This window comes from Oratosquilla oratoria, chromosome 12, assembly GCF_046742065.1.
Source record: "Oratosquilla oratoria isolate Oo_2021 chromosome 12, ASM4674206v1, whole genome shotgun sequence".
Taxonomy (NCBI): domain Eukaryota; kingdom Metazoa; phylum Arthropoda; class Malacostraca; order Stomatopoda; family Squillidae; genus Oratosquilla; species Oratosquilla oratoria.
This window is the reverse complement of record NC_134788.1, coordinates 9,049,747-9,068,302: the sequence shown is the minus strand read 5'-3', so window position 1 is coordinate 9,068,302 and position 18,556 is coordinate 9,049,747. Positions and strand designations below refer to the sequence as shown.

At 39.8% G+C, this 18,556-nt stretch overlaps 2 protein-coding genes across 7 annotated transcripts in view; one reads left to right on the top strand and one right to left on the bottom strand.

Moving 5' to 3' along the window:
* LOC143030942 (receptor-type guanylate cyclase Gyc76C-like) overlaps positions 1–18,556 on the bottom strand; it is a 236,981-nt gene that overhangs the window by 86,738 nt on the left and 131,687 nt on the right. The window lies entirely within an intron of this gene.
* On the top strand, positions 6,200–8,730 carry LOC143032026 (uncharacterized). The gene is made up of 3 exons (XM_076196497.1): positions 6,200–6,263; positions 6,396–8,638; positions 8,715–8,730. The coding sequence occupies exons 2-3, from the start codon at positions 6,486–6,488 to the stop codon at positions 8,728–8,730; spliced, it is 2,169 nt and encodes a 722-aa protein (XP_076052612.1). The 5' UTR covers positions 6,200–6,263; positions 6,396–6,485.

Sequence of the window (18,556 nt, the reverse complement as noted above, 5' to 3'; positions counted from 1 at the left end):
AGGAAAAGATAGGGCACTCAGAACTGAAGCTAAGGAAAAAAACGAGAAAAGAATGGAGACTGATTTTTTTTTTTTTTTTTTTTTTTTTTTTGAGAGTGCTGGATCTAAGACTGAGAAAATGGTACATCAAAAGAATGGAAACATAAAAAGTGGCATATACAAACATGGATGGTATGATTTCTGGAATAAATTAATTAAATGACTATTTATCAATAGAGAAACTAGACATAATGGGCATTGTGGAGACAAAACCAAAAGGTCCTATACAATCAAGTATGGTGGGACAAGGTTTATACAACCTTTGGTCAAAAAACAGAATGGACAAACTGGGGGAAGGAGTCATGTTATTGACTAGAAAGGGCCTAGATATAATAAAGGCAGCAGAAGGTAAGGAAAATGTAGAACTTATCACAATCAAATTCGAAAATAGCAGTATGAAAAGCAGAAAGTTTATACTTGTAATGTGGCCCCAAAAACTAAGATTTGGACTGACAGCAAACACTCAAAATTATTGGAAAACACAAAGAATGAATTAACCGATGGCAAAACATAGTAATTATGAGTGACTTTAATGCAAAGGAAATAAACTGGAAAGAATTGACAATAAAAGGTGGAGAGGAACTCTGGGGCAACGTCCTACTGGATCTGACCATTGATTATACATTGACTCAATGTGTCAAAGAAAACACTATAGACACAATGAAGAACCATTGAGACTAGACTTGATATTCACTTCTGAGCCTGAAATTGTAGAAGTCAATTATAAGACACCAACTGGGAAGAGTTTGAGCTTAAGAAAGTGACTTTGATAAACTTAGAAAAAAAAAAAAATCAAAATGCTACTTTGGAAAAATTTGCAAATGATGAAACAAAGATAGAAGAGATATGGAACATTTTTAAAGAAATATATAAGGAGGGAACAGATAAACATGTACCTAAGCAGAAACAGAAAAGGGTGTATATAAAGTGTTGATACAAAGAAAAGAGAAGTAAAGCATAAGATAAAGAAGGCAAAGAGGAGAGCAAATGTGAAGTGGGGTAAGAGTGACAGAATTTTTTGAAAATAATAAAAAAGATGTTTTGGAAACAAATTAAGAGAGGAAGAGGAGGTGAATCAAGTAGAGAAGAAAAGATAAAAGGTGCAGATGGAGAGATGATAATGGAAGAGAAGGCAGTAAGAGGAAGATGGGAAGAGTATTTTAGGGAGTTGCTAAATGTGAAGGAGGATAGGGAGGGAAAGGTAGTTGCAATGTGAAGTGCTAAGAAAATGAGAGTGATGAGTGAGGAAAATGGAGGAGAAATAAGGAAGGATGAAGTGAAGCCAGTTGTTAAGATGATGAAAGCAGGTAAGGCACCTGGTCTGGATGGATGCCAAGCAGAATGTCTGAAAAAAGGAGGTACAGTGATGGTGGACTGGTTTGTGAGGTTATTTAATGTTTGTTTAAGAGAGGGTAGAATGCTGGAGGACTGAAGGAGTGCCTGTATAGTTCCACTCTACAAAGGAAAAGGGGACAAGTGTGAGTGTAGTAGTTTCAGAGGGATTAGCTTGTTGAGTGTAGTTGGGAAGGCTTATGGGAGTATCTTGATTGAGAGGATTAGGAGAGGAACAGAGGGAGTAATTATTGAGGAACAGTGTGGGTTTAAGACAGGTAGAGATTGCATAGATCAGATTTTTGTGGTAAGACAGATATGTGAGAAAGCTATAGGAAAAGATAAGGATGTTTTTTTGGGCTTTTATGGATCTGGAAAAGGCTTATGACAAGGTAGACAGAAAGGCACTGTGAGAGGTACTGCAGATATACAGGAGAGGTGGAAAGCTTTTAGGAGCTGTCAAGAGTTTTTACAAGAGTAGCAGTGTGTGTCAGGATAAGAAATGGAGAGAATGTGTGGTTCGAGGTAAAGGTGGGACTTCGTCAGGGATGTGTTATGTCACCCTGGCTGTTCAATTTATACATGGATGGGATGGTGCGAGAGGTAAATGCAAGGGTGGTGGGTCAGGGATTGCAGATGAGGGGGTACTCAACAGTGAAATAGGCAAAATATTTTCAAAAAATGTATTTTTTTAACATGATTTATGCACCTTAAAGTAATATGAAACTATTGCAGTAGAAATTTTTTACCAAAGCAGACATGTACAATGGTTTAAAGGGTATAAAGGCGTATCCATTTAAAGATGGCGCACGGGGATTTAACTCTTGCGCAGTAGTAGTCAACGTTTCATTTTTTCTTGCTTTTGATGTGCATTCCTTCAAGTCGAGTGCCGTTTACTGGTCTACAAGGCTGCTAGACGTACGATTGTATGATGAGTTGCTTATTGGCTTATTTATGAAGCATACATCAGTTACCCTAATTGTGTGAACGAGTGAAGTGCTTTACTTTTTCTCTCCCAACATATTCGTTCATATTCTCTCGTGCAAAGTTTTTACGAAGAAATTATATCAAAATGGATAGATTAAAAAACAAAAAGCTTACTGCAAAGCAAAAGATAAAGAAAATGATTGAGGTACGTAGAAAAAAGAAATTAGAAATAATGGACATTGGGAGGCAACACGAACTGGAGGAGACCTCACTGCCGTCAACATCTGGTGAATTGATAAATCGTGATTCTAATTTTTCGACACTTTCTCGTAGTAAATTTAAACTTGAAAACATTCCTGTTGCTGATGTGCAACAGGGGAATGACAGAAATTATGTCATCATTGACAAAGACAACCTAATGCAGTGGGTTCAAGAAATTGCTCGGTGTAAGTGTGGGAGGGAGATGCTTGTGAAAGAAGATAACCAGATAGGGATGACAAGCTATTTTGAGGCTAAGTGTAATGATTGTGTAAAAACATTCAAAATGTGTACCTCAGAGAACGTTGGGCCAAAAGTTTCTCTAGGTAAAACCAAGCGAAGCCGCTATGATGTGCACGTAAAACTAGTGCAATCAAGTTTGCAGGCATCATGTGGATACGCTGGGATACTTGAATTAGGTACGTCTTTAAATATGTCGGTCTTATCCAGTGCGTCTTATTATTTGATTGCAAAGGAAATCGAAGAGCATACCGTTATTCAACTGGAAAGGGTAATGGAAAAAACACGTGAAGCACTGCATGCAAGACTAGAAGGGGAGGGAGATAAAAATGAAGTGAAAAGTATTCGTGTGTCTTGTGATGGGAGCTGGTCGAAGAGAGGATTTACTTCACTTTATGGATTTGTATCAGTTATTGAGATGAAGACTGGCTGGGTTGTGGATTTTGAAGTTTTGTGTAAGTGGTGCAAAACTTGTGAAATGCATGGTGAGAAGGAGGCCCTTCATCATGAGTGCTCAAAAAACTTTGATGGTACTTCTCCTGCTATGGAAATGGAGGGGTGGAGGTTGTGGAATCGTTCTGAGGAAAAGTGCAAGTTCAGATATGAAGAAGTAGTGTCAGATGGTGACTCGAAAGGAATAAGTGCCGTGCAAAAATTAGGGAAGTATGATGTGAAAAAGATTGAGTGCGAAAACCACGTTTCTAAACGTATTGGAAAGGCTCTCCTAGATGCAAAGAATGTTGGTAAACTAGGGGGTAAGAAGGAGGGCTCCCTAACAAAAGACAAAGTTATAAGGCTTGCACACTATTTTGGTAAAAGCATAAAGGAAGGAACAACAGTGGAGGGCATGAAAAGAAGTATTTATGCAACACTCAGACACTGTCAGAGCACTGATAAGAGGCCGCAACACAATACGTGCCCAGATGGAAGCGATTCCTGGTGTTTTTTAAGAGAGCCGTCGCAAGGAACCAGAAAATCCCACCTCACAAAAAGAATATGAAAACTTAGCTGAGAGAGGATGTAGTTGCGAAGATTCTACCCATTTACCAGAGAATTGCAACATTAGAACTATTAGAGAAGTGCAAGGGGGACACTCAAAACTCAAATGAATCTCTCCACAGTGTTATATGGAACGAACTTCCAAAAACTAAATTCTTCTCCTAAACAAAGAATGATGTATGGTGTCTACAGGAGTATCATCAAATTTAACCATGGGGCCACTGCACTTGCGACTGCAATGGAAGACTCTTCCTTGAAAGCTCGTCAACAGATAGACAGGAAGAGACTAAGAAGTTCAATAAGATCATCAGAGAAGAAGGAAGAGGAAAAGGAGAGGAAAATTAGAAAAATACAAGAGGAAGAAGAAAAGAAAGAAGCTGAAGGTGAAACATATGGCGCAGGAATAGCACCTGTGTAACCAGGTGTATGTGCACAAGGCACCTGTTTGGTAAGTAATTATTAATGTTTTAAATATTGATTTTTGTTCATTCTATTCACTATGTGTTATACAATCATGTGTGTGAAAATAACACAAATTGTATGATAATTACCCAAGATACATGACATTGAAACTTTTAAATCCCTTTTTCTCAAAATGAGAAAATTACGCTTTTAAAAATTCACCAAAAAAAGAGAAACATTTAAAGCTTCTTGAAAATTCTCATAGTTATACAATTTGGGTGTGTGTACATCGTGTAGTTTTGCTTTTTTTTATAAAGTGCAAAGTTAAGCCTCAGGAGCGCTTAATTGACAAAAAATACGGACGTCATAAAAAAAAATATATACACATATTTGTAACAGTAATTTCTTGCAATGTATGGACAATTTTAACAAAACTAAAATTACAGGGTGTTTATATATTATTTAAGTATTACCATGCAAAAGCTGGGATCTCTGGGACAAATATTACGATTTTCATTTACTTATGAAGTCTTAACATCGGTATGACGTCATAACATTATGACGTCATAACACAACAAGTTCTTATTTTGGCAAAACATCAGCATCTAGATTTTAAACAAAACCTGAAAGTTTGAACAAAAAAAATTGAGAACTTTTTTTTAAATAAATATTTTTACTTTACTGTGGAGCCTCCCCTTAAAGAAAATGGAGAAAACTGGGACATGAGCCAGCTGTTGTTTGCAGATGACACTGCACTCATAGCAGGATCAGAAGAGGGATTGAGGAAGTTAGTGACAGTTTGGGAGAGTGTGTGAAAAAAAGGAAGTTAAAGATAAATGTGGGTAAAAGTAAGGTGATGAGATGTACAAGGGGTGAAGGTGGCAGCAGACTGGAAGTATTAAGGGAGAGAGAATGGAGGAAGTGGATTGTTTTAGATACTTGGGTGCGAATGTGGCAGGAAAGGGAGGAGCAGAGGTGGAGGTAAGATTGAGAGAAGGGAGTAAATACCTTGATGGATTAAAAAGTGTAATGAGAAATAGACATTTGGGAATGGATGCTAAGAGGAGATTGTATGAAGGAGTGATTGTGCCGACAGCACTGTATGGGGCAGAAACGTGAAACATAAGAGAGGAAGAGAAAAGGAGTTTGTGTTCGAGATGAGGTGTCTGAGAAGTATGATGGGGGTTACTAGGCTGGATAGAGTGAGAAATGAGGAAGTGAGGAGGAGAACAGGGGTGGAAAGGGAGTTGGGAGATAGGGTGGATGAAAGAGTATTGGGATGGTTTGGACACATGGAAAGAATGAGTGAAAAAAGACTAGTAAAAGAGGTATGGAAGGCAGATGTGGAAGGAGTGAACATGAGGGGCCAACCTAGGATGAGATGGATGGATGGGGTGAAAGGGGCTTTGGGGAAGAGGGGAATGTCCATTGAGGAAGGATGGGAGAGGATAGAAGACAGGGGTGAATGGAGAATGGTTGTATATGGATGATGTTGTGATGCATGAGGTGGAATGGGTGTGGGAATGGGAGGTGAGGTAGTGTGAGAAAAATTTGACGCAACCTGAAAGGTTTCTCCCTCTCTTCTCATTTTCTGCATGAGGGGATGGAAAGGAGGGGTCGCTGATTTAATGAAGCAGCCTTGCTGTGGATGTGCTGTCTTGCGACACTACTTCTGACCCAGGGCAGTGGACAAGATACAGGGATCACCCGACATCCAGGAGGTGCCAAGATGAGAGGGAGTGAGGAGGGTGGAAGAGAGTGGAGTGTATCGGGGATGAAACTGGTGGGCATGGTTTTTATGCCTTAGTTTTTTGGCTACCTCCTTTATAGGGGGGAGAAAAGCCTTTGGTATATGCATGTATGTATGAAGTTCACTTTCTTCTTTATACTCAATTTCCATACTTTGTCCAGGTCTTCTTGAAAAAATTTTCAATCTTCTTGTGGTAATTATTGTACACTGGCAACACTGGCGTAACTGTTTTCATGTTTAGTATCACTGTGTACTGTTAGTTACAGTCGCACCACAGGCGAGTGTAGTTCCCCTCTTGCAGTTCCTCTGTTGATGTGTAAGTTTGTGTGTTTATTTTGTCCTGTTATGTACTGTGTTCATGCTGTGTTGCATGTTTGTCATAAATTGTTTATGTTGTGTTAATGTGTTGTATGGCTAACGCTAGATATTTTGTCTGTTTATGTTATAGATCTGAGAGCCGTTATTTTGTTGAATAAAGCTTGGAGTTTGCTACCAAGTGTTTCAGTCTCATAACAATTTATTCAACAAAATACTCGTCATGGCTAAGCTGCTTAAGCCATGTCGACTGGACACGGATCCCAGCTCTCCTACGGCGGCCAAGGAGTGGAAACACTGGCACCGAACCTTTCAAAACTTCATGGAGGAGAGTGGAGAGACCGCACCCAACAAGCTGAAGGCTCTAGTGAACTGTGTATCCCCGAGTGTGTACGAACTCATCGAAGACTGTGCTACGTATGAAGGTGCCGTTGCAAAACTAGAGAGTGTTTACGTCAAGTTACCGAATGAGATTTTTGCAAGGCATGTTTTGGCAACCCGACGACAGCAGTCAGGTGAATCCCTTGATGAATTTCTGAGAGAGTTACATAAACTAAGCAAGGGTTGTAACTTTAAGGCAGTCACAGCTGAACAATACCGGGAGGAGATGGTACGTGATGCGTTTATTAACGGTATTGCCTCAGCATTTATTCGTCAGCGCCTGCTAGAAAACAAGTCCTTGGATCTGGAGGCGGGGTACAGTCAGGCCCGTACATTGGATCTTGCCCAGCGTAATGCTGATTCCTACACGTCTTCCTTGCCTGTTCCTCATGCAGCTGCTTTAGTTCCAGGACGGCAAGGACAGCCTTGTGATGGCCAACAACCGCAGTCAACGAAAGAAGAGGCGGAAAGAAGATCACCTGTGGACTCGACTGTCGCTGCTGCACATTCGTCAAAGAAGAAATGCTATTTTTGTGGTAATGCATTACATATTACAGGTAGGAGTAGTTGTCCTGCCCGTGCTGTTACATGCAACAACTGTGGTAAGACAGGTCATTTTGCCAAAGTCTGTAGATCCAAGGGTAAGACTTCTGACAGCACTACTGCTACACTGTATAACCCCACTCTGCTCACACTTGCTGCCACTTTTCCAAAGAACCTTTCACATGCAGCTACAGACATCACTGTCAATGGTCATTCACTGAAAGCATTAATTGACTCATGCAGTTCGGACAGTTTCATAAGTGAGAAAGTGGCACAGAAACTAAAGCTGACAGTAGTTCTTGCAAGCAAGGAGATTTCAATGGCATCAGCATCTTTGAATACTAGCTCCCCTGGGTATGTTATGGTAGACTTGGGTCATGTCAATCAGAATTATCCATGTGTTCAGCTAGGGGTTTTAAAGGATTTATGTTGTGATGTGATCTTGGGTCATGATTTTCAAAAGCAGCACGAGAGTGTAACTTTTCAGTATGGGGGAAATAAACCAAGTTTAAGGGTAACTAGTAACTGTGCCTTGGCAACAGCTGATATTGAGGAGCCTTCACTGTTTCCGAACTTACCCCAACAGTGTAAACCAATTGCAGTTAAATCCAGACGCTATAGTGAAGATGATCAGTTGTTTATAAGTGACCAGTTATCACGCTTGCTATCTGAAAGTATCATTGAGCCAAGCATATCCCCATGGAGAGCACAGGTCGTAGTTGTAAAAGATCCACTTGACAGGCACAAAAAGAGACTTTGTATTGATTATTCTCAAACCATCAACCAGTACACAGAACTAGATGCATATCCCCTTCCAAGGATAGAGGACATGGTGCACAGTCTTGCAAAGTACAAGGTGTTTTCCACATTTGACTTGAAGAGCGCATACCACCAAATTAGCATTAAAGAGAGTGAGAGGAAGTACACTGCTTTTGAGGGTGCAGGGAAATTATATCAGTTTTGCAGAGTCCCATTTGGTGTCACTAATGGAGTAGCAGTATTTCAGAGAGCTATGGATAAGTTAGTTGGAGATGAGGGTCTTAAAGATACTTTCCCATATCTAGATAATATTACTGTAGCTGGATCAACTCAGGATGAACATGATAGCAATGTTAAGAAATTTTTGGAGGTTATTCAGAAACGGAAGCTTACCCACCATGAATCTAAATCAGTTAAGTCTGTGCCTACAATCAATGTTCTTGGGCATTGTGTTGGTAATAATGTCATAAGGCCTGACCCTGACAGATTACGTCCTCTCCAGGAATTACCACCTCCCACAAATATAGGGTCTTTGCGAAGAGTTCAAGGGTTGTTTGCATATTATGCTAAATGGATTCCTGGCTTCTCCGATAAAATCCAACCCTTGATAAACACAAAAACTTTTCCATTGAGTGAATCAGCACTAGCTGCCTTTAACACCTTGAAAAGGCAGCTTACGGATGCTTCTCTAAGGTCTGTGGATGAGAGCCTTCCTTTTGTTGTGGAGTGTGATGCTTCAGAGGTCGCTATCTCAGCAGTATTGAACCAGGGTGGCAGGCCAGTAGCTTTCATGTCAAGAACGCTTCAGGGAAGTGAGTTGCATTATCCTGCTGTAGAAAAGGAGGCTACAGCTATTATTGAAGCGGTTCGCAAGTGGAGTCATTTCTTAGCCAGAAGACATTTTACTCTGATTACTGATCAGCGCTCTGTAATGTTCATGTTGGATAACAGAAAAAGAACCAAGATAAAGAATAACAAGATACAAGAGTGGAGGCTTGAGCTGGCATCATTCAGTTATACGATACAATATCGTCCCGGAAAACAGAATGTTGCGCCAGATACCTTGTCTCGTGCATACTGCTGTTCTGTTTTCCCAATGTCGAATCTTACAGGCATTCATGAGAATCTTTGCCACCCTGGGGTAACTCGGCTTTTGCATTTTGTGCGATCTAAAAACCTCCCCTTCTCAACAGATGATGTGAAAAAGGTGTGTGCTTCTTGTAAAGTCTGTGCACAGCAAAAACCACAATTCCATCGTTCAGCACAAGGGGTCCTCATTAAAGCCACACAGCCGATGGAACGCCTCAGTATTGATTTCAAAGGACCTTTACCTTCCACCACAAACAATAAGTACATACTTACAGTTGTTGATGAATACTCGCGTTTTCCTTTTGCATTTCCTTGTTCAAATATGAATTCAAAAACAGTAATCAAATGTCTTGAGTCTATCTTCAGTCTTTGTGGAATGCCGAGTTTCATTCATTCAGATCAAGGTCCTTCTTTCATTTCTCAAGAACTGAAGATGTACCTTTCTCAGAAGGGAGTTGCAACAAGTAAAACAACACCTTATCACCCAATAGGTAATGGTCAGGTTGAGAGGTACAACGGGATTATTTGGAAGGCTGTTTGTTTAACACTTGAATCTCATGGTTTGAAGAACCAACACTGGGAGATGGTGCTTCCCGAGGTTTTGCATTCAATAAGATCACTCTTATGCACTGCAACCAATGAGACTCCACATGAGCGTTTCTTCAGGTTCCAACGACGTTCTAGTTTCGGAAATGGATTACCAACATGGCTTTTGACCCCTGGGCAAGTGTTATTGCGGCGGCATGTTAGGTCTAGCAAACACGAACCATTAACTGATCAGGTAGAACTTGTTGATGTGAACCCAATGTACGCAAGTGTCAAATATCCAGACGGGCGTGAGTCAACTGTGTCTATCCGTGACTTAGCTCCAAGTCCTGAGAGTCCGACGACTCTTACTTACCCGGATGAGGCACCAGGAAATATAGAGACTCTGGGTTCACACACAACACAAGATGTACAGCCTCATACTAATCATGACTCTCATTCATTCACTGAGCCCACTGAGTTAAGGAGGTCGACTCGCGTGTTAAAGCCCCCCGATCGTTACGGATGGGACTAATCTGATATTTCTGACATGGTATCCATTTTGTTAATGCTGAATTTTTCTAGGAGGGGAGAATGTGGTAATTATTGTACACTGGCAGTAATTATTGTACACTGGCAACACTGGCGTAACTGTTTTCATGTTTGGTATCACTGTGTACTGTTAGTTACAGTCGCACCACAGGCGAGTGTAGTTCCCCTCTTGCAGTTCCTCTGTTGATGTGTAAGTTTGTGTGTTTATTTTGTCCTGTTATGTACTGTGTTCATGCTGTGTTGCATGTTTGTCATAAATTGTTTATGTTGTGTTAATGTGTTGTATGGCTAACGCTAGATATTTTGTCTGTTTATGTTATAGATCTGAGAGCCGTTATTTTGTTGAATAAAGCTTGGAGTTTGCTACCAAGTGTTTCAGTCTCATAACACTTCTTCTGTATTTACTCTCTTCAATAGTTTCGCATCATCTACAAAGAAGTTTATATAACATTCGATGCCTTCATCCATGTCGTATATATAAACGGCAAACATTATCATAGCCAATACGGAGCCTTGGGGGACTTCACTTATCATATTTATCCAATTTGAGTTCTTTTCTCTAAGTACCACTCTCATTTTTCTTCCGTTCAAGAAGTCTTTCATCCATTCCAATAATTTTCCTTGTATTCTACCTATTGTTTCAATTTTTCTTAGTAGCTTTTTGTGTGGAACTTTGTCAAAAACCTTTTGTAAGTCCAAGAGGGCACAGTCTGTCCAACCATCTCTTGTATTATTTCCATTAATCTTGAGTAAAGGCATATTAAGTTTGTAGTACATGATCTTCCACTTGTAAATCCAAATTGTTTGGGGTTTAGTATGTTGTTCTCTTCCATGTGTTTAGTCCATTTATTTTTGATAACTCTTTTGCATATTTTTGCAATTGTGCTTGTAAGGGATACCGGTCTATAATTTGTTGGATTTTTGTTATCTCCTCACTAGTATATTGGTACAATACTTGCATTTTTCCAATCTTGTGGTACTTTTTCTTCTTTGAATGAGAAGTCAATTATCTTGTGTATTATATCTGTGAGTTCATCTATACATTCTTTAAATATCCAGTTCGCTATTCCATCTGGCCCATAAGACTCTCTGACATAAAGTTTCTTTATTTGGTCCCTTATTTCTTTCTGTGTCATCTTCACAGATGACACAAAAATACTAAAGAAAGTAAGAACAGAGGAGGATTGTGAATCATTACAGTTAGACCTGGACAAAATCTGGAAATGGACTCAAAAGTGGGAAGTGAACTTCAATATCAAGAAGCGTAGTATAATGAAGTTTGGAAAAAAATAAAAATAGAATATCAAGAAATTATAGAATTAGTGAAGAAGTTAAAAAAGTGAACTCAGAAAGAGACCTTGGAGTAATAATATAATCAACAAAGACATGACACCGGACAAACATATCAATAAAATAGTCAGAGAAACCTTCAACCTATTAAAGTCAATGTAAATGGCATTTGACTACTTGGATGAGGAAATGATTAAAAAAATATTAGTTACACCAATAAGACCAAAACTGGAGTATGCAGCAACACTATGGACACCCAGTACCAAAAAGAATATAAAGAAATTAGAAAGAATACAAAGGGCAATGACAAATTTGGCACCACTCTCTCCAAATCAATATACGAACAAAGATTATCCAAATTGGAATTACCAACTCTGGAACAAAGAGGAGAAAGAGATGTGCTAACTATTTATAGAATTATGAAAGGAATGGAAATCCTAGATAGGGATGATTTATTAGAATGGGACAATGGAATAACAAGAGGACATGAAAAAAAAACTCAAAAAGGATAACTGTAGAAGAAATCTGAAAAAAAAAAAAAAAAAAAAAAAATAGCCTCCCACATAGAGTGCCGTATACCTGGAATAAATTAGATAAGGAAACAGTGTGTGTAAACTCTATTCACGATAAAAAAAAAAAAAAAAAAAAAAAAAATTGATGCTGAAAGATACGAAGACAGGTCACCACAAGCATAGCTCCCTTCCCTTATAATACAACTAGGTAAGTACACACACACACACACACACACTTGAACTACAGACACTAGAGCAAAGAAGAGAGAGAGGAGATTTGATAGCTATTTACAGAATCATGAAAGGCATAGAAATTACTGATAGAGAGAATCTGATAAAATGGGATGACAGAAATACAAGAGGACACGGAAAGAAAATAAAAAAAGACAGCTATAGAAGAGATTTGAAAAAGAACAGCTTTCCACACAGAGTAATAGACAGTTGGAACAAGTTAGATGAGAAAGTGGTGTGTGCAAAAACAATACATGAATTTAAAAATTGTTTAGATAAAATGAGAAATGAAGACGGGACCCCACGAGCATAGCTCCCCTTCCCGTAATATACAACTAGGTAAATACACACACACACAAGACCAAGATTGGAATATGCAGCAACGATATGGTCACCAAGTACAAAAAAATGCATAAAAAAACTTGAAAGAATACAAAGAGCAATTACAAAATTGGCACCAACACTCTCAAAACTATCATATGAAGAGAGACTACAAAAACTTGAACTACAGACACTAGAGCAAAGAAGAGAGAGAGGAGATTTGATAGCTATTTACAGAATCATGAAAGGCATAGAAATTACTGATAGAGAGAATCTGATAAAATGGGATGACAGAAATACAAGAGGACATGGAAAGAAAATAAAAAAAAGACAGCTATAGAAGAGATTTGAAAAAGAACAGCTTTCCTCACAGAGTAATAGACAGTTGGAACAAGTTAGATGAGAAAGTGGTGTGTGCAAAAACAATACATGAATTTAAAAATAGTTAAGATAAAATGAGATATGAAGACGGGACCCCACGAGCATAGCTCCCCTTCCCGTAAAATACAACTAGGTGAATACACACAATTTCAGTATTGCTGCACTGTGAATCATTATTCCAACTCTTGTGGGCGGGGAGTTGGGGTGTGTGCATGTGAGGTCACAGCATTACCCATAGATCAGTCATATATTTGAGCTCAGAACTCTCTTCTGGGAGGGTATTAGCTGTCGATCACATGATCTAAGACCATGGTAAATCACAAGCAAACCACTAAGCAGTTAACAGCATCAACTAGAGCTATGTAGACTACCGAATAAGATGAAAATTCTCAATAGAGTAAGGAAAGTAGGAGGCCAGGGCTGTATTGAGTAGGAGAGGGAGCACTTGTGGTTGCCCTAAATGATCTGAAACAGTGCTAATACTGTCTATCAAGAGAAAATGCAATGAAATCAAGAAGGGTTCAACTGTTTTTAATTTCCGTTTAAAATTCCCTCTTGCTATTCATTACTTTTGCATTTTTTTTCTCTTGACTTATTCCCCTGCCACTCTGAAACTGAATTTTATTGTGTAGCCTACCATTCTATGGTCAACACCTGTTTATTTTATCTATATCAGTTATATTGCTAATGTTGTTCTACCCTCCTAATATGAAGTCTATTTCACTCTTTGGACTTCTAGTCAACTTATGAAATACATGCTTCTGGAAGAAACTATTAATTACTCTCATATTGTAGTTCTCTGCAAAATCAACTGTTATCTTACCTTTGCATCATCACATAAGCATTCAGTTTTGTCATCTGAACTCTGTGAAGTTGGGGCATAAACCTGTTTCATCTAACAAATTTAAAAAATGGAGCAAGTGGCCTTGGAGCAAAAAATGGAGCAAGCGGCCTTGGAGCAAAAAATGGAGCAAGCGGCCTTGCTGTGGATGTGCTGTGTCTTGCGACACTGCTTCTGACCCAGGGCAGTGGACAAGGTGGAGAGATGACCCGTCATCCAGGAGGTGCTAAGATAAGAGGGAGGGTGGAGGGGTGTGGAGTGTATTCAGGGATGGAATGGGTGGGAATGATTTCATGCCTTTTCCTTTTTTGCTATCTCCCTTGTAAGGGGAAAAAAGACCTTGATATATGTATGTATATGTATGTAAAAAATGGAGAAAAGTGGGAGATAAGGTAGTTGTTGTTTGCCGACGACACTGCACCTGTAGCAGGATCAGAAGAGGGATTGAGGAAGTTAGTGACAGAGGTTGGGAAGGTGTGCAAAAGAAGGAAGTTAAAGATAAATGTGGGTAAAAGTAAGGTGATGAGATGTACCAGGGAAGAAAGTGGCAGCATACTGGAAATGAGTATTAAGGGAGAGAGAATGGAGGAAGTGGATATTTTTAAATACTTGAGTGCAAATGTTGCGGGAAAGGGAGGAGTGGAGGTGGAGGCAGAATGGAGATTGAGATAAGTAAGTAAATGCCTTGGGGGATTAAAAGTGTAATGAGAAATAGACATTTAGGAATGGATGCTAAGAGGAGAGTGTATTTACCTAATTGTATTATATGGGAAGGGAGCTATGCTCGTGGTGACCCGTCTTTGTATCTCTCAGCATCAAGAGTTTGCACACACTGTTTCATTGTCTAATTTATTCCATGTATCTATCACTCTGTGTAGGAAGCTGTTCCTTTTCAAATTTCTTCTATAACTATCTTTTTTTTAGTTTAGTTTCTTTTCGTGTCCTCTCGTTTTACCGGTGTCCCATATTAACAAGTCATCCCTATCTAAAACTTCCATTCCTTTCATTATTCTGTAGATAGTCAGCATGTCACCTCTTTCTCTTCTCTGTTCCAAAGTTGGTAGTTCTAATTTGGACAGTCTTGGCTCATATGTTAGTTTGGAAAGAGTTGGTGCTAGTTTGGTTGTTGCTCTTTGTAACCTTTCTAGTTTTTTAATGTTCTTTTTGGTACTGGGTGTCTGGAGTGCTGCTGCATACTCAAGTTTTGGTCTTATTAGTGTACAGGTACTCCTCGTTTAACGACGACAATTGGGACCAGTGTGCCGTTGTTAACCAAATTGGTCGTTAAGCGAAAGTGTATACATATACGTACATGTACTGTATGTACAATGTCCAGCAATACATGTATCTTTATTTTCGTGTATTTTCCCTCTTTTATACAGTACATTAAAGCTTTATTTACTGTTTATTTACGGTGGTCAGGTTCCTGAAATTACCGTATATGACCAAATCCGCGTATGCTGACATTCCATATTGAATACCGGGGTATTTTTTTAGTTTCGACCATGGGCGCAATATAGCAATAGAAATTTAATGATTAATTTTGTAAATTAAAATGTATCAACGTAATATGCAATTTTGTGGGCGGAAATGAAAGTAAAAAATACCATGCTACAAGAAGATATGCTAATGAACGAAGTCGGTAGCATAGGATCGGGACGCCATCTTGTCGTCTGCCAACGTCTCTCACGAGGACGAGCCGGATGACATTTAATTTGCAGGTAATGATTTATCAAACACAGGTTAGGTTAGTTTAGTTTAGGTTAGACGGATTTATCATCCCTTCATTTCTTCGACATCGGCATCTATCATAACAAACATGGTGTACCATTCGTCCGACATGACTTCGTTACTTACGAAATTTGTTTTAGCACCTTTTTTTTTCCGCTCACAAAATTGCATATTATGTTGATACATTATAATTTACAAAATTAATAATTAATTTTTTATTGCTATATTGCGCCCTTGGTCGAAACTAAAAATTTACCACTACCGGTATATACTGTACCCCAGGTAGTTTTTGCAGCTTGCAGGATGGTAATGTAGACCTAAGCTTCAGAACACTTTACCTCACAGGTAATATCCACCATACAAGTTCATTTATAACATCATACAAATTTGCCTCAGCCAACTTAATTATCGTACACGACGTCGTAACTTCGGGAGATTTACATTAAACGAATATCATAAAGCCCGTCGTTACTCCAAGTTGTCGTTAACCGAGTAGGTCGTTAAACAAGGAGTACCTGTAGTTAGGATTTTGTTTATCATTTCTTCATCCAAATAGGCAAATGCCACTTTGATTGATCTCAATAAATTGTAGGTTTCTCCGAATATTTTGTTAATATGCTTATCTGGTGTCATGTCCTTGCCAATCATCACTCCAAGATCTTTTTCTGAGTTTACTTTTTTCACCTTTTCTTCACCAATTTTGTAATCTTTTGATATTCTGTTTTTACTCTTTCCAAACTCCATTATACTACATTTCTTTATATTGAATTCTACATCCCACTTTTGGGTCCAATTCCAGATCTTGTTGCAATGAATTGCAGTCTTCCTCCAAGTGATTGTACTGACAGTACCGTACAGAGCAGTAAACATGGAACAGAAGAGAGGAAGACAGAAGAAGTTTGAATGTGTTTGAGATGAGGTGTCTGAGAAGTTTGATAGGGGTTACTAGGCTAGAGTGAGGAAATGAGGCAGTGAGGAGGAGAATAGGGGTGGAAAGGGAGTTGGGAGATAGGGATGATGAAATATTGGGATGGTTTGGACACATGGAAAGAATGAGTGAAGAAAGACTAGTAAAAGACGTGTGGAAGGCAGAGGTGGAAGGAGTGAACATGAGGGGTCGACCTAGGATGAGATGGATGGATGGGGTAAAAGGGGCATTGGGAAAGAGGAGAATGTCTGTTGAGGAAGGATGGGAGAGGGCAGAAGATAGGGCTGAATGGAGAATGGTTGTGTATGGATGATGCTGTGATACATGAGAGGGAGTGGGTGGGGGGTGGGGATAAGGGAGTATGTGTGAGAAATAAATTGACACAGCCCAAAGGGATTTCTCCCTGTCTTCTCTTTTTCTGCATGAAGAGACAGAGAGGGGGTGTTGCCAATTTAATGAAGTGGCCTTGCTGTGGATGTGCTGTGTCTTGTGACACTGCTTCTGACCCAGGGAAGTGGGCAAGATACAAGGATGACCCATCATCCAGGAGGAGCCAAGATAAGAGGGAGGGAGGGGGTTGAATGGGAGTGGAGTATGTTAGGGATGGAATGGGTGGGAGTGATTTTTATGGCTTTGTTTTTTGGCTACCTCACTTATAAGAAGGGAAAAGCCTTTGGTATATGTATGTATGTATTCAACAAATGTATCTTTTCATACATACATACATACATATACCAAGGCTTTTTCCCCCTTACAAGGCAGGTAGCCAAAAAGGGAAAGGCATAAAAACACTCCCACCCATTTCATCCCTAAATACACTCCACACCCCTCCCACCCTCCCTCTCATCTGAGCACCTCCTGGATGACGGGTCATCCCTGCACCCTGCCCACCGCCCTGGGTCAGAAGCAGTGTCGCAAGACACAGCACATCCACAGCTAGGCCGCTTCATTTAATCGGCGACCCCCCCTCTCCGTCCCCCCTTGCATATAAGGAGAGGACGGGGAGAAATCCCTTCGGGCTGCGTCAAAATTTACTCACGCATACTACCCCACTCCCCACCCCCCCACCCATTCCTCCTCATGCAATCACAACATCATCCATATATAACCATTCTCCACTCACCTCTGTCTTCCGTCCTCTCCCTTCCTTCCTCAACAGACATTCCCCTCTTCCCCAAAGCCCCCTTCACCCCATCCATCCACCTCATCCTAGGATGTCCCCTCATGTTCACTCCCTCCACATCTGCCTTCCATACCTCTTTTACTAGTCTTTCTTCACTCATTCTTTCCATGTGTCCAAACCATCCTAATATTCTTTCATCAACCCTATCTCCCAAATCCTTTTTCACCCCTGATCTCCTCCTCACCTCCTCATTTCTCACTCTATCCAGCCTAGTAACCCCCACCATACTTCTCAGACACCTCATCTCAAACACATTCAAACTCCTTCTCTCTTCTTCTCTTATGTTCCACGTTTCTGCCCCATACAGTGCTGTTGGCACAATCACTCCTTCATACAGTCTCCTCTTCGCAGGGTCAGAGGAGGGATTGAGGAAGCTGGTGGCAGAGTTTGGGAGAGTATGTGATAGAAGAAAGCTAAAGATAAATGTGGGTAAAAGTAAGGTGATGAGATGTACAAGGGGTGAAAGTGGCAGTAGACTGGAAGTGAACATTAAGGGAGAGCGACTGGAGGAAGTGGATAGTTTTAGATACTTGGGTGCAAGTGTAGCAGGAAAAGGTGGAGTGAAGGTGGAGGTAGAATGTAGATTGAGAGAAGCAAGTAAATGCCTTGGTGGATTAAAGAGTGTAATGAGGAATAGACATTTGGGAATGGATCTTTTTTCATAGCCTAACGATAATCCAAACTACCTTGCCCAATATACTGCAGGATTTCCCTGTCTCCAGTAAACTCTCAATCATGAATCCTACTTCACAAGATCTTTCTTTGTCTTTAAATAAAATGTATAACAAATGGTGATTGTCTTCATGATACACAAGTTTTTTCTTCCTCCCTTTGGACCTCACACAGTCCCATGATTTTTCAAATCATGTTCTCCAATTCTTTCACCATCCCCTGCAGTTTGTAATTATCTGACAAGGTGCTCATGTTGTATGTGTAGATCTTCTTCTGGTTGTATCCACGACTTGAATCTATTTGAAACAGTGCTTCACATTTGATGGTACACTTCCTATAAGTACACAAACCAATG

Coding starts and splice junctions, on each gene's coding strand:
- LOC143032026 (XM_076196497.1), top strand. CDS start 6,486: ATGGCTAAGCTGCTTAAGCCATGTCGACTGGACACGGATCCCAGCTCT.